This window comes from Ochotona princeps, chromosome 2, assembly GCF_030435755.1.
Source record: "Ochotona princeps isolate mOchPri1 chromosome 2, mOchPri1.hap1, whole genome shotgun sequence".
In the NCBI taxonomy this organism is placed as follows: Eukaryota; Metazoa; Chordata; class Mammalia; order Lagomorpha; family Ochotonidae; genus Ochotona; species Ochotona princeps.
Genome location: NC_080833.1, coordinates 111,959,543 through 111,981,705, shown reverse-complemented (window position 1 = coordinate 111,981,705; position 22,163 = coordinate 111,959,543). Strand labels below are relative to the sequence as shown.

General features: G+C 39.9%; 1 protein-coding gene across 1 annotated transcript in view; it reads right to left on the bottom strand.

Annotated features, from left to right (window-relative positions):
• Positions 1–3,003: 3,003 nt before the first annotated feature.
• The window catches only part of LOC131478130 (T-cell surface glycoprotein CD1a-like), a 38,957-nt gene continuing 19,797 nt past the window's right edge, over positions 3,004–22,163 (bottom strand). Inside the window, exons 3-6 of the mRNA XM_058655979.1 lie at positions 10,366–10,650; positions 9,894–10,182; positions 8,587–8,676; positions 3,004–3,025 (exon numbers count right to left, since the gene is read on the bottom strand). Coding sequence (XP_058511962.1) covers positions 3,004–3,025; positions 8,587–8,676; positions 9,894–10,182; positions 10,366–10,650 — 686 coding nt within the window. The remainder of the gene's footprint in view (positions 3,026–8,586; positions 8,677–9,893; positions 10,183–10,365; positions 10,651–22,163) is intronic.

Sequence of the window (22,163 nt, the reverse complement as noted above, 5' to 3'; positions counted from 1 at the left end):
CTCTCTCTCTCTCAGTAATTCTAACTTTGAAACAAAAATAAGCAAACTTTTTGATGTGCCAAATAAAGAGATGTCATCAGGGAAGCTCACATTAAAGGAACTCTCAAAAATATTCAATAGCACCACCACAAACCATAAAATATTGGAGGGCAATGCAAACTTAGGAAGGTGTGTAAAAATTCACCAAAGCATAAAACATATTTCACATTTTCAAGTGATGAGAAGAAACAAACTATTCAAACCCAAAGAATAAATAGCACCTTCATTCTGGATAGCATTTAAATTACAGTGTTCTAAACAAATACTTATGATTTCTTATTCCTTCCTTATGTGTCAATTAGTACGGTCATCATGCTGGTTGGACAGTTGACATGAAGGTGTAATCACCTCTACAAAGTTTCAAGTCATATATTACTGAATATCACCAGCCTAGGAAAGGACCGATACCACAGTTTAATGTGCAGTTTATTTCAAATACATACCATCTGACTTTCACACCATCATAACACAAAAATCTAACATAGATCATAAATGTTGGGCATTGTGCCTGTTTCTCTGAGACCAAACAATAACATGACTCTGGGAAGATTTTTTTTAATCATTTGAATGCAAATGTATACCAAAAATTAAAAGTTTTCATATATTTTAGAAATATAAATTTTGTGAATCTTCTTTCTTCTCTATTTTCTTATTTGCATAAGAAAAAAAATTTTTTTTTAATTTTCTGTAACCAGGTAGTTGCAGCTACTTCCGCTGTGTTAGAAAAAAAGAAGTTGTATTTAAGCCAGTCAGTGCTCTGTATAAACAAAACTACAAAACCAAGTTTACACTTCTGGAAAAATCTTGGTATTCCCCATGGGTGCTAACAGCATTCTAGAACAAGCATGAAATTCCAAGAGCCACACTTCAGTAGTTTTCCTAACTCTCCAAGAATTCCCTGTTGTCAGTCGAACTCACTGTTATGAAATTATGCAATAGATATCATTTAATTGTACTATCAAATGTGTAATTCTGTATTTAATTGATAAAAGAGTTGCAAAGTAAATTGGGCATATGACAGAATGCGTAAGTAATAGCTGATGCTGCTCAAAAGCAACTTAAACCAATGCCATATAAATGACATACAGGGAGACCTGGAGTCTGGTTCATTCCTGTATACATTATATGATGACTCTCCCCCGTCATCACTGCACATCGTGTCACATTGTGCAGAGCAGCTTTTCCCAATTTCACCAGAGGCTGGCATACTCATCTAACTTTTAAAAACTTACCAAAAACCCAGCCCAAGGATACCAACATTTACTGAAAAACAAATTCATGAGAACATTGTTCTCTGCCTCAAAGAAGTATTCTACAGCTTTTCTTTTCTGTTGAAAGAAATGTCCTTGTGACCTGGATCTGGCAGAGCTAAGCGACTTAGCAGCTGCATCTTCTAGACACTGTGTCTGTGCTACTCATGTTAGGAAGCTCCCAAAGTCTGCAACCCACATCTAGCCAGTTCACAGAACATTGTGGTACTTAAAAAAAAAATCACTCCATTCTAAGTTTTATTTTATTTTGTTGGCTAAATGTTCTTCTGGGCTCTAATTTTATCGTAGTACAGTTTATGGTAATAATATGTATTTGTTTTACACTTCTAAACTGTTTTCAGAACTAAAAAAGGTTTTATTAATTTAAGTTTAGATTTCTGGGCAGCTTTTGGATGTGAGATTCTTAAAACCCGTTTTCAAGGTTTTAAGGATGTTTCAAGCTTGCCTTAATCTCTACTGCCACCAAGAGGTAAAACATAGAAGTTTAACACAACCTGTAATGTGATAATTTAAGAATCCTGAGTATGATGGAGAACTTTTAGACAAGGTGAAGCACAAGAAGCAGATTACAAGGAAAAAACGGGTCAGACAGTAGGCAGCGGGTGCCTGGAGACCCCCTGGGCACATGGAAGCAGCAGCAGCGGTGGTGGCAGAACAATGTTGCTGTGGGCAGAAAAACCCACCAACAGTCAGTGAGCAGCAATCCAGACTCCAGCGATCCGGGCTCCAACACCAGCCAGACACTCAGCAATGGCCTCTGCTTGGCTCCTGTGGCAGCCAGGTGGGAGCTTTGGTTCATGCAGGAAGCTCGGGAAGTGAATACAGTCTGACACCTGACAATCTTTCTGAATAGCATTGGCCAGCCACAAGCAGAGACTCCAGCAGGGGACTCCAGGCACTATCTTGTGTATAGAAGCAGGGTACAGAGTTGACAGAATGTCCAAGAGGGGGGCTCATTTCTGGCTGATCACACAGAATTGATCCAGCAGGGAGGGTAGCACCAGCTATTCTCCATGCAGTGTCTTTGTGGTACCTGGAGCTGAAAGCCAGCAGCCCCATTCTCCAGCAGTGCCCCACAGGGCACCACCTTGTATAGTGGGGCAGTGACTGTGGATTTCAATGAAGGCCCAGAGTGGGTTTGTTTCTAGCTAATTGCACTGAGCTGAACCCACAGAGAAAGCAGTGCCAGGCTTGCATTGTACAGTTTCTGTGTGGTCCCTGGATCTGACAGCCAACGGCCCCAGATCTCTATTGGTGCCCCTAAGGGCACCATCTTCCACAGACATGCAAGGGCTCAGAGCATTGATAAACTGCAGGAGGAGCAGTGATAAACTGTGCATGACCTAAATCAGTAGCACTCAGATGTCAGTGTCACAGGACCAGTCACTGTTAGCCTGAAGGGAGGACAGCTGAGGTGGCCAAGAGCTAAGCTGAGAACAGAATCATCTCCATCTTACAGCACTGCACAGGCTCCACAGAAAAAAAAAAAACAGCCCTGTCAAGGCATGCTACCACAACTCCACTCAAAATAACTCCAGGAGACACTCAGACTTATTGGCCAGCGGGTGTCGACAAGATCAGTGCCACCGAAAAAGCAATTATTCTAGACACTGGAGTTTTCTGAATCCAGGGAACAGATTGAACATAAAAATCAACTCATAGTCCTACAAGTAATACAGCTTAGATATGTGCACTAAGGAGAAGAATCTGCCAACCTGAATGGCAATGACAAAAGGTAAAAGAGACAGAGGCACTAGGAATGTTACTGTAGACTCTCCAGCAAAGAATCAAAAGCCTCGACCACCCTCAGAGTTAACTGAAGAAGACATCAAGAAAATGGGGGACACAAAATTCAGAAAACTCCTTATAAATTTTCTGACCAACAATGAGAAGCACATACTAGAGTTCAAAGATTTAAGGAATATGTTACACAGGAAGTAGAAGCAATAAATCAAATGAAGGCTGATATATCAGAAATTAAGAACACAGTGGAGCAAATTGAATGTACAGTGGAGAGTCTCAAAAATATAAAGAATCCAGCAGAGGAAAGAATTTCAGAATTGGAAGATATTTCTTGTCACCATGAAGAAACAAACAAAAAGCTGGACGCAGAGCTTGGTCAAGCTAAAAAAAGTATTGAAGAATTAAAAGATATGATTAAAAGGCCCAACATAAGGGTTATGGGAGTTCCAGGAGGCGCAGAAAGAAAAGTTGGGATTAAAGGTGTATTCAATAAAATAATAAATGAAACTTCCCTAATCTGAGGAAAGAATTGAAAAACAATATAAAGGAGTGCCACAGAACTCCCGAAAGGGTTGACCAAAAATGAACTTCACCACAACACATGATAATCAAGCTCTCTTCAGCTGAACAAAAAGAAAAAAATCCTTAAACATGCATGTGAGAAAAAAATCGAGTGAAATATAGAGGAACCCCAATCAAACTCACAGCTGACCTCTCAGGGGAAATACTACAGGCCAGGAGAGAATGGAGTGACATATTCCAGATCATAAAAGGAAAAAATTTTCAGCCCAGAATAACATACCCTGCAAAACTCTCCTTTGTCTTTGAAAATGAAATACAATTCTTCCACAATAAAGAAAAAAAATCCAAGAATTCATGTCCTCCAAACCTGTCCTACAGATAATACTCCAAGATGTTCTCATAAATAGAAAAGGAATAGCAGCTACCAAAACCAAAGGCAAATGTGGAGACCATCCCAATAAAAGGTTAACAGAAGACTCACTCAAAGAACAACCTATCACTAAAGTGACAGGACCAAACTACCTCTTATCCATAATAACTGAATGTAAATGCCTTAAACTCATCAGTTAAATGCCATAGCTCAGAGAACTGGATCAAAAAACAAAATTCAGCTATCTGCTGCTTACAAAAGATGCATCTCAATAATAAAGATCAGAGGAAATTGAAAGTGAAAAGATGGAAAAATATATTCAAAGCAAAATGTAAGGAAAAACGTGTGGAAGCAACCAATCTTATATCAGATGATATAGACTTTGATGTGAAAAACAACACAAGAGATGAAGAAGGACACGACAAAATGATCCAAGAAAACATTCAGCAAGAAGAGATCACCATAATAAATGTATACATGTCAAATTCCAAAGCATCTAGCTACATGAAACAAATCTTAATGGGTCTAAAGGGAGAAAAGACTGCAATAAGATCATAGTGGGGGACCTAAATACCCCATTAACATCAATGGACAGGTCAAAGAGACAGAAATTCAGCAAGAAAACAATAGAATTCATCCAAATTCTAGAGCAAATGGACTTAGTTGATATCTACCAATACTTTCATCCTACAGAGAATACACTTTTTCTTTCATCAGTACATGGAACCTTCTCCAGAATCTACCATGTTATAGGCCACAAAGCAAGCCTCAGCAAATTTTAACAAATTGAAGTTCTGTCATACATCTTCTCAAACCATCATGGAGCAAAGCTAGAGACCAAGAAGTTAAAACACCCAAGAAGACTTGCAAGTGCATGCAGACTGAATAATATGCTACTAAATGACCAATGGATTAGAGAGGAAATCAAAGGGGAAATTTAAAAATTGCTTGAAACAAATGAAAGCATCAACACAACATATCAAAACTTACAGGACACAATCAAGGCAGGGTTAACAGAAAAGTTGCAGTTGAAGGAGCTAGAAAAAAACAACAAAGCAATTGCAAGACTAGTAGGAGAAAAGAAATAATCAAAATAACGGAGAAAACAAATTACATAGAGACCAAAAGAACTACACATAACACTGATGAATCAAAGAGCTGGTTCTTTGAGAAAATCAACAAATTAGACTCCCAACTAACCCAACTAATCAAAAAAGGAGGGAGAAAATACACATCAATAGCATCAGAGATGAGAAAGAAAATATAACAACATACCTCAGAAATACAAAGAATCATCAGTAACTATTACAAGCAACTATATGCGAACAAATCAGAAGACCTAGAAGAGATGAATAAATTTTTGGACATATGCAATCCAACAAAATTGAATCAAGAAGCAATTAACAATCTAAATAGGCCTATAACATGCACTGAGATTGAATCAGTAAAGCCCTCCCAGCCAAAAAAAAGTCCTTGGCCAGAAGAATTCACTGTTGAATTCTACCAAATGTTTCAAGAAGAAATTACCCCAATCCTTCACACGATTTTACAAACAATAAAAAGGGAGGCAATCTTTCCAAACTCTTACTATGAACCCAAGATCACCTTAATACCAAAGCCAGATAGAGAAACAACAGAAAAAGAAAACTACAGACCGATATACTTGATGAACATAGATTCAAAGATCCTTAACAAAATACTAGACAATAGGATCCAATAACACATTAGGAAGATCATTTACCCAGACCAGGTGGCATTTATCCCAGGCATGCAGGGATCAATGAACATGATACATCACATCAACAGATTGAAAAATGAAAACCATATGATACTCTCAATAGATGCAGAGAAAGCATTTGATAAAATCAAACACCACTTCATGCTGAAAACTTTACGCAATACAGGCATAAAATGAACATGCTACAACACAATCAAAGCAATTTAAAAAAAAAACCAATGCCAGCATCATACTAAATGGGGAAAGTTTGAAAGCCTTTCCACTAAAATCTGGAACTAGACAGGGATGCTCACTGTCACCACTACTCTTCAATATAGTATTGGAAGTCCTTGCCAGATCTACTAGGCAAAAAGAATTCAAGGAATCCAAATTGGAAACCAGGAAGTAAAATAATCTGTATTTGCAGATGACATGATTCTCTACATAGGAGAACCAAAAACCTCAGTCAAGAGACTATTGGAACTCATCAGAGACTTTGGCAGGGTAGCAGGAAACAAAATTAATGAACACAAGTCGATGGCACTAGTGTACACAAATAATTTCATGGCTGAGAAAGAATGTGAAAGCACAGTCCCTTTTGAAATAAAGGACTGGAATCTCACACACCTATGAATTAAGCTAACTAAAGATGTGGAAGACCTCTGTAATGAAAACTATAAAACAATAAAAAGGGGGGAGGGGGAGGAATACAAGAAGACCTTGAAAAATGAAGAACCTTACCATGTTCCTGGATTGATAGGATCAACATAATCATAGTGACTATATTACCAAAAGTAATATAGAGATTCAACACAATCCCAATCAAAATCCCAACAACATTCTTCTCAGAAATGGGAAAGAAGATACAAAAATTCATCTGGAAATGCAGGAGACTGCAAATAGACAAATCTATTCTGAAGAATAAAAAATAAGCAGGAGGAATCATAATTCCAGACCTCAAGACATACTGTAGTGAAGTTGTCATCAAAACAGTCTGGTACTATTACAGAAACAGAAGAGATCAATGGAATAGTGTAGAAACACCAGAAGGGAGCTCACACATGTATAGACAACTAATCTTTGACAAGAAAACTGAAAACAATCCAGGCAAAAATCCTGGACTATTCAACCAATGCTGTTGGGACAACTGGATTGTACCTTGCAGAATAAAGAGGCAAGGGTCTGGTGCCATGGCCTAGTGGTTAAAGTCTTCAGCTTGAATGTGCCAGGATCCCATATGGGCACCAGTTCTCATCCCAGCAGCCATGCTTCCCATCCAACTCTCTGCTTGTGGCCTGGGAAAGCAGTTGAGGACGGCCCAATGCATTGGGACCCTGCACCCGCGGGGAGACTTGGAAGAGGTTCCTGGTTACCGGCTTTGGATCGGCGCAGCACCGGCCGTTGCGGCTCACTTGGGGAGTGGATCATCGGATGGAAGATCTTCCTCTCTGTCTCTTCTCTCTGTATATTTGACTTTGCAACAAACATAAATAAATTTTTTTTAAAAATTATGTATCTTGAGGCACAAACAAATGTAAAACAAAATACTATCATCACAATTTAATAAACAGTTGTGAGCAGAGGGGCATTGGGACCTAACTCTCATCTCCCCTAGAAGCAATGGCTCTGTGCTCACTGGTGCAGGGATCCCAGCAACTGTGAGGAACTTCAACACCATGAGTGAGAATGCACTGGACACCTGGTTCCCACCTTAGTTCCACTTCAGTCCTGAAGTGACAACAACCTATTCCTTTTCTTCACCATCTCCTCTTCAGTGAAATTAATTTACTGCATTTCAGGCATTTCCCAGATCAAGCCCTCTCACATCTTAATTTACCTCAGAATATACTAATACATTTACAAAAATGAACATTGTAACTCCTCCACTTCACAGAAGACCCCATATTCTACACTTCTAACCAGCTTTGCTATGAAAATTCTGCTGCTTGGACAGAACCACACTGATAGCAAAGGCCCAAGCATCTTGTCTTGCTTTTCATGCTTATAAATCCTAGAGCAATGCTTTTGTCCTAACAATTCTACATACTAAGTACTAACAGCAGAAACAAGAAACACTGTATTTCTTCTTGAAAGTGCAGAAGTTGTCACAAGCAGGAAAGTGAGAAGACTTTTGGCAAGGAGAGAATCAAATGGCTTACAAACAACACAGACGATCAACAATGAAAAGAATTTTAAAAAAACTGACTACAGATTTGACTTACACTCAACAGATTCTTATGGACAAAATATGACATTCAGAAAAGATACTTCCCTGCATGGATATGTATGTGATAAGCATTTTGTTCTAGAACAAATGAAACTAACAAAAATACTTCCAAAAAGTGGAGAGGGACTAGGGAGTTACCAGGGAAAATAGAGTTGTCACAAATGTTCAGACCAGGGAGGGAAATTTGCCCACTGGAGTGTCAGAGATGACCCCATGAGGAAGTGACAGCTGAAATGGGCCTGATGATCCAGAAGTAACTTAACAGGGAGAGGTAACTTAGACCCCATTCCATTGAACTTTTAAAATTCAGATTTTGAAACAGCATAACATATGTCAGAACAGCAACTCATGAAACATTAAGCTTATCTGTTATCAGCAACTGATCAATGAACATAAGCAACAGCAGAAGTTGTGTAAAAAGATTCGAAGATAGCATCACCATGTCACCTTCACTAATTCTCCAGGCCATTGGGCTGCTGAGTTCTCTTTTCAATGCGGAGGATTGTGTGGAAGGCCATGGTGCATCCTGAAATGAAGCAATGAGAGCCAAGATGGAAGTCACTCAGCACAGGGTAGAAGTGAAAATATAGGAGAAGGAATGAGGGCTCTGAGAAGGAGAACCTAGGAGACAGCTTTGTAAAGAGGAATCTTAGTTAGGAAACAGAGAAAGTAGGAGAAATGGACATAGAAGACTCACCAGAGCTTTCTTAACCAAAACACAAGACCAGCCAGAAGAGCCAGGACCAGTATCACTGCCAGGAGAATGAAGCCGATGGAATTTGACGCTCTGCGAATGTGGCAAAACCAGAGATGTTATTTCAAATCCATTCCCTGCTGTGCCCATCCACCTCCTTATTTATTATGCTTCACTGTATTTAGTTCAGGTGACTGTCTATACTTATCTGTTTACTTCCTTCTTCTTTCTGACTTTACCTTATTCAAAGATGGAATCTTCAATAACTCCTACTGGTCCCTCATTTTCAATTCAAATATATATAAATATGTATCTATTCATTTATATTTATATATATATTTATATTTGTAGATAGATTTAAATATGTATTTATTATATTGATATATTTAAATATGTGTATTTCTCTTAAAAACATATATTCATTTTCTCTTTATATATAACATTCAGAAAAGATATTTCACTTTATATATAAATATATATTATATTTATATATATGTGTGTCTGGAGATATATATATATATATATATATATATATATATATATATATATATATCCAGGCACAGTATCCTAGTGGTTAAAGTTCTCATCTTGTATGCATAGGGATCCCATAAGGGAATGGGCCATGCCCCACTTGCTACACTTCCCTTCCAGGTCCTCCTTGTAACCTGGGAAAACAGTGGAGGATAGCCCACACCATTAGGACCCTGCACCCTTGTGGGAGACCCAGAAGAAGCTCCTGGCTCCTGGTTTTCAATTGGCTCAGCTCCATTGCAGTATCTTGCAGAGTGAGTCAGCAGAGGGTCCTTTCTCTGTCTATCACTCTCTTTCTCCCTGTACATCCGATTTTCCAATATAAACAGATATTTAAAAATTAAAATATTTATATATATATTATTTCGAAAAACAGACTGTTGGAGTAAGAGGAAGAGACAGAGAGCAAAGGGAGACAGAGACATATTAGGGAGTCTTCCATTCATGCTCAAGTTCCAAATGTTATCAATATCCAGGACTAGGACAGACCAAAATCAGAACCAGGAACAACACTCACATCACACAGGGGTAGCAGACACTTAAGCTCTGGGACTGTCACCCACTGCCTTTCCAAGCACCATAGCAAGGTGTCGTATCAGAAGCAGAACAGTCAGGGCTCAAGCTGACACTTCACTATGGCTCCTCGTATTCATTTGCCTTCCTTGGATTATCCACTTTCACTAATATTAAGCCTGAAATCATAAAATCACTCATGTTTCATCTGTCCCCTCCCACAAAGTGTTTGAAAACCAACTCCTTTCTCCAGCTCGGGAACCCACTCTTCCTCACCCCAGTGAAGGATGATGTCCTGGTCTCCCAGACTGCTGTGCTGCACTCGACAGGACAGGCCGGCCGCCTCTCCAGCTGTCACCTCCAGGGTTACTCTGAGATACCACGTGCCATCAGCATTGGGCAGGACATCACTTCGTTCAGTGCCAGGCTGCTCCTGGTTACCCCGCATCCACGTCACCAGCACAGGCTTTGGGTAGAAGCCAGACACACGGCAGACCAGCAGCAGAAGACAAGGACCAGGATTGGAGCCACTGGAGAGCCAGGCTTCAGGCTTCACTGCAGAAAATTAAGAAGGTACTCATACAAAATCCCTAGCACACTTAGAAAGACCAGATCCTCGTCTCAGTTTAGACAGACACAATCTACATTTCCCTCTTGGGTCCTTTCTTTCTCATTTGAAGGCAACAGTGGGAAAGTCTGTAGAAAGAGAAGTGTTTTCCATGAGGGTACACCACTTACACTGTCGGAGATCTTCCTTGCCTGCATCAAGAAGTCCCCAAATAAAATGTGGACAGGTGTCACTGATGAATTTGTGTACTGTTTCCATAAAAAATTTATAAAGATCAAACTGTCTGCAAACATGCTGGGCTCTACTACCAGCCTGTGGAGATGGCAAACACAAATTGTTCTCCAAGCTCAGTAAATCAGTTCCTTGATAAGCTAGCTGGGCAAAGCCCACTGAGGTTTCCTCAGACTGCAGCTCACAGCCTATTGTCACCTGGATCTCAAAAGGGTCTCGATTCCCTATAGCCCTTGAACTTTTTTACCATAATTAACTATGTAAAGCTTGTCAAAAATATAATAAAAATGTTTTTAAAAAAGGGTCTGGAGGGAGAAGGTCATGGGGAGGGGTGGGGGGATTCCCAGAGCCTATGAAAACATCACATAATGCAAAATAATTAATAAAAAAAGGCTATCAACCAGTTGTCCCAACAGCATTTATTGAACAGACCTTCCCATTTGCCTGGGTTGTCGTTTGTCTTTTTGTCAAAGATTATTTGGCTGTATCTGTGTGGGTTTCCTTCTGGTGTTTCTATTCTGCTCCATTGATCTTCCTCTCTCTATCTTTGTGCCAGTACCAGGCTGTTTTGATAACCACTGCCCTATAGTATGTCCAGAGGTCCGGAACTGTGATTCCCCCTGCTAACTTCCTGTTCTTCAGGATAGTTCTAGCTATCCGTGGTTTTTTGTGTTTCCAGATGAACCTTTGGATCATTGTTTCCAGTTCCATGAAGAATGTTTTGGGCAATTTGATTGGGATTGTGTTGAATGTATATATTGCTTTTGGCAGTATAGACATTTTAATGATATTGATTTTACCTATCCAGGAGCATGGAATGTTACTCCATCTTTTGAGGTCTTGTTCAATTTCTTTTTTAAGTAGTTTGTAGTTTTCTTCAAATAAGTCTTCTACATTTTTTGTTAGATTTATTCCCAGATATTTCATACTTTTCTCATCAACTGGTTGATAGCCTGCAGAAACAAAAAAATAGATCCACATCTCTCACCATACACTAAGATCAGATCTAAATGGATAACAGATCTAAACCTACATCCAGAAACCTTCAAACTTTTGGAAGAAAATGTTGGAAACACACTGGAACACTTAGGGGTAGGCCCTCACTTCCTAAAAAAGACTCCAGATGCAGTAGAAATCAAGACCAAAATAAACAATTGGGACCTCATCAAACTAAGAAGCTTCTGTACAGCTAGAGAAACAATCAACAAAGTAAAAAGGCAACCCACAGAATGGGAGAAGATCTTCGCACACGACATAGGTGATAGAGGGCTGATCTCCAGAATATACAAAGAGCTACAAAACAACCAAAATGTCAAAACAAACAAGCCACTCAAGAAATGGGCATGGGAAATGGGCAAACACTTCACAAAGGAACAAACCCAAATGGCAAATAAACATATGAAAAAATGCTCAAGTTCCCTGGCAGTAAGGGAAATCCAAATTAAAACATCAATGAGGTACCACCTAACGCCAGTAAGACTGGCCCACATGAATAAAAGCACCAATGACACTTGTTGGCGAGGTTGCGGGGAAAAGGGAACCCTACTCCACTGCTGGTGGGGCTGCAGGCTGGTACAGCCTCTATGGAAATCAGTACGGAGAATATTCAAACAACTCAAATTCAACATACCGTATGATCCAGCAATAGCACTCCTAGGAATATATCCAGAACACTTGTTTTATGAGAAACCAACATGCACTCCTATGCTCATAGCAGCACAATCAGTAATTGCAAAAACATGGAAACAACCAAAATGCCCATCAACAGAGGATTGGATAAGAAAGCTATGGTTCATCTACTCCATGGAATACTACTCAGCTATTAAAAAAAAACAAAATGCAGTTCTTTGTGGCCAAATGGGCCAAACTGGAAACCATAATGCTAAGGGAAATGAGCCAATCCCAAAAGGTTAAATACCACATGTTTGCCTTGATTTAAGATGATATGATGTTATGTATAACATGTTATGTTTTGAATGTTATATGTTGTGTATAAACTAAAATTGAAGTATAGGTGAGGTGGTCACAGAAGGTGGCTGGGAACCCGCATTTACTTTTAACACATTGGTTACTCATTACTATGTCAATTAATTCCATAATGATGTAAATTTTTGCTGATGGTATGTTGGAGCTTTCAATTGACTGGGATGATACTCTGCTGGCTCTGTCATCAGACCAGAAAGGGTATACCTAAGAAGCCGTTGAACTTGACTGGACAACAAGATGCTGGACTCTATGTTTGGTATACGCTTGCAATGGAGAAATCTCAACTGAACTTGAGCTGTGGTTATGCAACAAGGTGGAGGAATCCACCATGGTGGGAGGGTTTGGGGAGGGGTGGGGAGAACCCAAGTATCTATGTAACTGTGTCACATAATACAATGTAATTACTGAAGTTAAATAATGAATAATTAAAAAAAAAAGGCACAAGAAACTAGAGGAAGGGATACATACAATGAAACCAGTACCCAGGCACAAATTGAGGACACAATTATATACCCTGCACAGAAGCACTCACACACAATACACATACCACATACACTAAAAAACACACAAGCGAGCACATGCAAAAAGCACACATGCTGAATGACACAAAGGCATACATACATTAAATGACTTCCACCCACAGGGCAGTTGCTAGAGCTCTTACCATCTGTGTTGTCTCCACCAGGAGGAGAGCAACTAGAAATCCAAGTAGCAGAAACGCCATTTCATTTGCAGGTGCTATTTCTGTTTTGTTTTGATTTGATTTGATTTGTTTTTAATTAATTACGTTGCCTTATGTGACACAGATTCACAGGCTCTGGGATTCCCCCATCCTCTCTCCATGCCCTCCGCCATGGTGGATTCCTCCACCTTATTGCAGTATTACAGTTCAAATTAAGTCTAGATTCTTTCATTGCAATCATATACCAAGCATAGAGTCCAGCATCTTATTGTCCAGATAAATTCAACAGTTTCTTAGGGAGACCCTCTCTGGTCTGAAGGCAGAGCTGGCAGAATATCGTCCCAATCAATTAGAAGCCCCAGCACAACATTAACAACAATTTACAACATTATAGAATTAATTGACATAGTATTGAGTAATCAATACGTTATAACAGTGCACGTTCTTAACCACCTCCTGTGATTACTTCATTGACCCTTCAGTTTTTGTTTGTACTCAGCACTGGCTGCTATACACCTTAAAGTGGCTATAGGGTACTATTCAGCTGCCTTGTGTCTGTTTTCATTTTAGTATTTAGCTGTTTATTGTGTTGATGCATAATTTTGCTAAACTTGGTAGATTTTAGGATAGTGTTAAACTGGCTTATAAATCTAACCAGGTCTTTGTCTACAGTTGAGGTGCAGAACAGTTTTAGGAGGGGTGTGCAGAGACATCTTCCATACCATGGTGAGGAGTAACTAATCTTTGTGTCCTATCTAGTAAGGTATATGTGGATCCACTCTGATCGTTTCCTGTTTGGTTCTAAGCTTTCCTTGTATTTCTCTGATTATCCTATTTTAGGGTTGGGGGCTCCAGGGCGATCCTGATGGTCATTGCAAGAGAGGGTGGGGATCCAAAGCATTTCTCTGTTTTAAAAACGTGACTCTTTGATTTCCCTACTGAACAAACCTGCCCTCACAGTATCTGTCATCTGATCTCCTCCAGTTAACAGACACAACTCCAGTGTCAGCAACAGAGAACATGTGTTCCTTCCCCAAACCCTCAGCCTCCTACTCAGGCTCTCATTTCCCCTTTGGTTCTGCCTCCTCTCTCGGCCTTTCAACTTTTCTGCTTTCACAAATTACCATGCTGCTCAATGCCCCACTGTGGAACAAGTCTCACAGATTACCACCAAGTTCTCAATTTTCAGAGAAGACCCAGTGATCACTGATATCACAGGAACACTGAAACCTTCTGAGAAACTTTCTTCTGTTTGACATGCATTGACACATATTCACTCAAACGGTCCCCTAACACCTGCCAGGAACCCAGCATCCGGAAATGCTTATGAACATACCATATTTGTCAACACATTCACTCTATCTAAAATTTTTTTATCATACCTAGGTACACCAACAACTGTACCTGTAGACTTCTTATCTTAATAATGGGCAATATATCTGGATAGAAACAATTCTGCTTGACAAACTATTTTCTAAGTTCACATGCATTACCTGGTGTTTGCTCACTCCGACACTTAGCTTGGACTTTTAGTCCAATCTGCTGTAAAGTGTTAAAGTTTTAGAAAACTTGTAGAATGGATGAAAAAAAGACAGTGCATGTGCCTCATTTGTTTCTCTTAATTAAGGATTAACCTTTGAAATTAAACTTTGTAAGGGCATGAGAAAATTTACTCATAATCCTGTATAATTGTGTGTTACTAGCCAAAAAGTTAATGCAGAGCATCCTCTATTGTTTTTCAATTTTTGTTAACAAGAAGCTAGTTAGAACTTTTGAGAAATAAAAGTGTAGATTCTGAAATCATTTATCCAAAACTCCCTTTTATAATGCTCCTTCCTGATTTTCCAATGATTACTCTGCCATTAGCAACTCTTTGATAGATGGACTTACCTTTATTATTCATGACATTTATAATTGTTTAAATAGTTTTAAAAAGTTCTCTTTGCTTCTTAACTATTATTTTTACAAATGTGGTTTATAAGAATAAATTATCTGAAATTAATTTTGAAAAGTGAGCAATCTTTTTTTAAAAGGCTCGTGTTTTTGTTTGTGTTTTTTTGAAACACAAAGTTATAGAGAAGAGACAGAGAGAATCTTTCATCCACTGGTTCACGCCTTCAAATGGCTATGACAGCTGAGCAGATCCTAAGCCATGAACCAGCAGCTTATTCCAGCTCTCACACATGGATTCGGTACACCAAGGACTTCAGATACCCTCTTCTACTTTCCCAGGCCATAAATAGGGGGCTTCATCAAAAGTGGAGCAACTGGAACACAAACCAGCACCTATATGGGATGCAATGGAGGCTTGGCCCACTGTGCCATGATGATAGCCTCAGAAAGCAATCTTTTTTAAAGTTAATAATAGAAAGCAGATATCTGAAAAGAACTTTACCTTCATGTTTGTAATTTTTTATTTCAACACTCAAAATCCCCAATTGTCTTTATCATAGACTTTGTATGTTACAGTTATACATTAACCAAATCAAACAAAGACGGATTGCTCTAAGGGGAGGTGTGATTCAAGGCTTTGCTTACTTGGGACAGATATTAGTAAAGCCAGAATTAAGATCAAATGTTGACAAACCACTAAAGACTGGAATGATTTCTTGTTCCCACACAAGAAAGCTCTTACAAAACTTCAGCCTCTTATCCCTAGAGCTCACCATAGGTTGTTGAAATTTTGTTGCCAAAGATAGAGACTAGATAAATCTCTCTTAATGTGGCTCTGTGTAAGACTGATGCTTCCAGAGACTTCCATCTTATCTGAATAAGTGAAGAATGTTTCAAGGGAGAGCAAGATGGAAGAATAGGATGAGGACATGTTAAGACAAACAGAGAAAGATTAGTCAAGGAGCTATCTAGTAGCTTAGTGGCTAAAGTCCTTGCTTTGCACAAGCCAGGATCCAATATGGATACTGGCTCATGTCCCGGAGGCCCTGCTTCCCATTTGGGTGCTCATTTATGTTCTAGTGGCCCTGCTTTCAATTCACTTCCCTGCTTTTGGACTGGGAAAGCAGTGGAGGATGCCTCAAAGCCTTGGGATCCTCCACCCATGTGGGAAAGCTGGAAAAGGCTCCTGGCTCCTGGCTTTGGATCAGCTCTTCTGCAGCTTTTGTGGCCTCTTGGGGAATGAACCAGTAGAAGGAAGATCATTGTCTCTCTCTCTCTCTCTTCTTCTCTCTGTATATCTGGCTTTCCAATAAAAAATGATTTTTTTAATTAGCCAAAGAGAAACAGAGATGGTTTAATCCAAAGAAATAGGAAAAGACAGGCTAACGGCAGAGGGACACCGGGATACCTGTGGACACGGGGAAGCAGCAGAGAGTAGAGTAACACTACAGCAAACACAGGAGCAATTGGACCTCTGCTGGCAGCCAGTGGAGGATAGGAAAAGAGATTCACCAGGAATGCATGAGGTGAATTCTGCTGATTTTTCATTAATCTAATCATGAGCAGAGGCAGAATGACACAGCCCTAATGGACAAGTGTGAGAACAAGGTGGATTTCACAGCCCAGATGACTACCAGTAACATATCAGGTGCCATTTCTACATCCCTGGCAAAAGCCCTGAGAGAGGACAACAGTGAGCTATTCATGCACAAGCCAAGGGAGAAGTAATGTCCAGCTCAAAGCATTTAGGTGGACTCACCAGAAAATAATGTCAAATTGGTGTACCAAGAGTTCCATCCAAAATACATCTGGGTTGTTCCCAGATTGAACTGTAACTGAAGCAGGCTCCAGGAAGAAGAGGAAAGGGAAAAAATCTGTGCAATCGTGTGTCTAAAAGCAGCCATTTCAGCTACTGAAAATGGTGCGGTTGATGGTGTACACAAATGCATATGGAGGATTAGAGTCCATTGTAGCCTGCGGAGCACATCTGGTACCATAACAGAGAAAAGATAGCAGAACAAATTGGTCAGCTACCCCAAAGAACAAAAAGAGCAAACCTCTGGCTGAATGGGGACTCTGGGATGCACTGTATCTGCCAATGGACCTTGGAAGGATTTCCTCATTCCTGGATCTATGAGATCAATAGCACATTAGAACTATCAAAACCACTTGAACAAAACTCTCAGAGAATACTCCACTTTGGGGACCCTGGAAATACATCGGGTGACTGTTCCACATCTCTGGATGATGGGGAGGTAGGGATCTGTGTGACTGCTCCACTTATATCCCTCTTCCCCAGATATAGAAAGAAGATAAGGAAGGTGTGAAAGTAGTGCTCTCCTAGCTTTCCCTTACTCCTCGACCTTTCCCTCCCCAATCAACTGTGTAATCACCATCAAAAATGAAATTTTTTAAAAATCTAAGCATTGGGTGATGCACAGACCTTTGATCTAATCTCAAGTAAAGAAATTCTATCTCTACACAATCGGATACAACTAAACCATTAGAAAAAAAATGAAATTCTACCATTTGCAGCAAATGGTCTCAACTAGACACCATTATGCTCAGTGAAATAAGCCAGTCCCAAAAGACAAATATCATACATTCTTTTTGATATAAGGCAACATTCATGCAAACTGCAAAACAAATGGATATATAGATATGTATGTATATACACAGATACTCATGGATGAACTGCGTAACTGGGATTCACACCAGAAAGTGAATACATGCTGCAGTATGCACATCAACTCTGGAATAAAAGGGTTCCCAATGAAACTGGCAAATATACTGTAGCAATATGATACTAGATTGTTTACCATTACCTATACCTATAGTGCCATGATACATTAAAGAGCAGAATGTTGAGTTTGTGACTGCTGCTGAGGGACTATACTATTGCAATAATATGGGGGAAACAGCAAGAAGAATTGGGGAATTGGGAGACAGGAAAGGGAAAGGTGAATCCCTAAACCTATAAAACCCTATCACAGAAAATAATTATTTAAAGTTCATGGGAATATGTAATCAAAAGATAAAAGTTTATTTGGCGGAAACAAAAGAAAACTGTTTCACAATCCCTTCCACAGAAGCCCAACTGGTAGGGAAATTCCACATCCCTACTGATGTGAGGTCTAGCCTTCCTGGAAAGCTGAATGTGTCTGAGGAGCTATTTTGCTTGGAAATGGGAAAACCAATTAACAACAGCCTCTTAAAGTGCTAGATTTAGTTCACAGAAGCAGAGCCACTGCTGAACACTGCTCTGACATGAGGGAAAGCTCACAGTCCCACAAAACCCACAAGAGCCACAGACAAGGTACTTTCCAAACTCACTGTGAGAACAGACTCACTGCATCCTGTGGCTGTGGTGGTTCTGGGCATAAACCAGACTTCCACTTACTCAATCTGTGTAAACCAGGGGGATTCCCTTCAGTTTCTTGGGGCTAGCACAAGCAATAACCCATAAAAATTGAGAGGATCAGGCCTGAAGGAGTTCCCTCTGTATCTCCTAACTCATGTGCTAGAAGCCCAGGGAACAAGGCACAATATCACCCTTGTATGTCATGTGAGAACTAAGGCAGTTTCATCCAATCATTGAAGAACTGATAGTGTTGTTGTTACTATTACAATCTCTGCAGTAACCCACTTTCTCTGTGGTATCTGGAGAACTCTTCATTGCTGTACTGTGTTCTAGGAACAACCACCATCCCCAAAACATTGGGAGAACTGGATAATGACCACATTGACCTCTTCAGCACAAGGTATGACAATTGGTAACAATTTCCACAGGTTCACTGGATTCCAGCCTGTCAGACTCAGTGAAGTAGCTTCCTCATTCTACCTTCCAAAACCCATGTTTGCCAGTGCAAAATCTCCATGATATCTTACAGTCACCCGGTAGAACTGGAGCAGGGTCCTCTTAACATCCAGCAGTTCCAGGACTAGAATTTTCAGTTCTATAAACACAGCAATTACTCTCTACCAATAGGACCTGTGCTGTTCTAGAACCACAGCTGTTGGCTCTACAGGCACAGTACCATCCAGATTTCACAGTGAGACGGGATAAGGGCTACTTAGCATCTTGGTGTAACAGCATCAGGAATGAGATTCTAGTTATCACAAACCTGAGTGTGGCTAATAGTAAGTACGCTAGAGGCTGAAAATACACACCACAGTAAAATCAAAAATCCTTCCTGAAACAAGTTAAAATGAATACATAGAATATTAAAAGCACTGGAATGTAATAAAAACATTGTGAATAGTGAAGTTTATAGTAAAAATTATTTGCATTATAACAACAGATCTCAGGCCAGAGCTAAAGACCTTGCCTTGAATGCGCCAGGATCCCAATATGGGCGCTGGTTCTAATCCCGACAGTTCCACTTCCCCTCCAGCTCCCTGCTTTGTGGCCCGGAAAAGCAGTCGAAGACGGCCCAAAGCCTTGGGACCCTGCACCCATGTGCGAGACCCAGAAGAAGCTCCTGACTCCTGACTTCAGATCAGCTCAATTCCAACCATTGTGCTCACTTGGGTTTTGAATCATCAAATGGAAGATCTTCCTCTCTGTCTCTCCTCCTCTCTATATGTCTGACTTTGCACTAAAAATAAAATCTTAAAAAAAAAAAAAACAGATCTCAAATAAATGACCTAATGATGCATCACAAGAAAACAAGAAAAAAAATTAGCAGAAAGCAAAAAATAAAAAGCACTGCAAAAATAAATAAAATTGAAGGTTAAACAAATACAAAAGATCAGCAAAACAAAGAAAGCTTTTCTAGAATATAAGCACAATAGTCAAAACGTTAGCCAAACTAACAAAAACAAAACCCTCAGGTTAATAATAGAGCTTTAAAAATAAGCAATTATAACTGTGATCACTGAAATTAAAAGATCCATGAGAAATTACTGTGAACAATAATGCTAAACCAATTGAAAACCTTGAAGAGATATATAAATTCCCAGTCACTTATAACATTTACAATTAAATTAAAAGATATATAATATCCAAGTATATCCATAACAAGCAACAAGGTTAGAGCATTAATTAAAAGTCTTCCATGAAACTATGTCCAAGATCCAATAGTTTTACTGCTAAATTCTGCAAAATATTTAGGGTCAACTTTAGACATTTTAAGCTATTTCAATATATTGAACAGGCTAGATCTTCGCCAAACTCTTTTATGAGGCTCTGATACAAAAAGTAAGCAAGACCCAACACAAAAAGAAAAGTACACACTAATATCATTGATAAATATAGACACAAAAATTCTCAACAAAATACTAGTAAGACAGACCTTAGCACTGAATGTAAAGCACTGGCACCATCTCAGCCTGGGCAGCCAGTGTGCCAGTGGTACCTGGTGAAGCCCACTGGCTGCCCAGCAAGGAGCTCTGGAGGATTGGGGTAACGAAGTAATAACTAGGGACACCTGGGAGATGGGTGCTGGATTCATGAGCCCTGGGAATGGGAGATCCAATAACGCTCATGTCACCTGACCCTGGTCCTTGGTCCTGCCAACAAGTAAAAAGTCCTAGCTGTGGACGCAGATCCTGATGCACATGGAGAATGTGGCAGCCCATTTGGTAGCATCACAGAGGAAGTAAAATAGAGCAAATCGAACAACTACTCCAGCAGACAATGACAGCAAAAATCTGGGTGAATGGAAAGTTGAGGTTGACTGTCAGGCAATGGGCATTGGGAGGACTGCATCACCCTTGGATTGGCGTAATCAACAGCATTGCAAATCTACCCAAACCACTTGATCAGAACCCTTGAAACATGCACTATAGTGGGACACTATAGTGGGTTGTTATTGGGTGGTGGTTGCCTATTCCTGGGTGCTGGGACATTAGGGAGGCTGACTTTGGCTTTCTCTTTTGCCTCCCCCTTCACTCAGAGACAAGAAGAAATGGAGAATTAGAAGACAATGATCTCAACCACTTTTCCCTGATCCTCAATCCTTCCCACCTTGGTCTACCATCAAATAAATAAATAAATAAAATACCTCAGCACTACATCAAAAGAATCACATATCAAAGTCAAGCAAGATTTATCCAACAGATTTACTAGTGGTTCAAGATTTACAAGTCAATAAATGCCATAAATTGCATCAGTAAAATTAAAAAAGAAAACAGTAACCTCAACAGACACAGAAAGAGCATTTCCTAAGATTTGATACTGCATCATCATTAAAACACTGTAAAATTTAAGCACAGAAGAAACATAATTCAAATTTATCAAGTTACAAATGACAAACCAAGAGTCAGTATCATACTGAACAGAGAAGTTAAAGAAATATCTGTTAATAGGGAGTAAGCCATCATAATATTAGAAGTATTGGGAAGCACAATTAGAGAAATAAAGGGCAGTGAAATTGGGAACCAGAAAGTCAAAATATCAATGCTTTCAGATGAACTTGCATTGTACATGAAAAAAAAAAAACCTCAAAACCTCACTGTAAGGAATTATTCAAATATCCCACCCTGGACCCGGCTCCATTTCCTCTTCCTCAGAGCTCATGAAATTCACATCAGTCAGGCATTTCACCTGAAAATCCCACCCCACCCCACCCCCGATCTTCCAGCCCCTTCCCCACCTCTGCCAGCTTACCAATCATTCTTAGGCAATCACCTGTGACAGTCTCAGGCACCAATCCTTGGGGCCTGCCCTAAATCCCTCCCAATCCCTCGCCCCACACCTGCAGGCTCACCTGAATGACATAAAGGCCTCCAGGCGCGGCTCTGTCTCTCTCTTCTACTCCTGGCTTCCCTCCTTTCCTTCTCTTTTTCCCGCTGATTTCCCACCACCTCCATCCCGTTCCTCCCCTGCTGCAATAACCTTCTAAAATACCTCGTTGTGTCTGGTGTTTTTGGCTCACGGTAAAGAACCAGGATTTGGGAATTAACTGCGCATAATAATATTGTAATAACTAGAACTTTTTTTAAAAATAACTAACACTCACCATAAAGTTGGTAGAACTAATAAGCCAATTCAGTAAAGTGGAAGGTTATACAACTAACATGTAAAAAATCAGTATTTGGGACACTGGCGTCATTGCGTAGTGGTTAAGCTTCTTGCTTTGCACGCTCGGGATCCCATATGGGCAGTGGCTCTAATCCCAGCAGCTCCACTTCCCATCCAGCTCCCTGCTTGTGGCCTGGGAAAGCAGTCAAGGA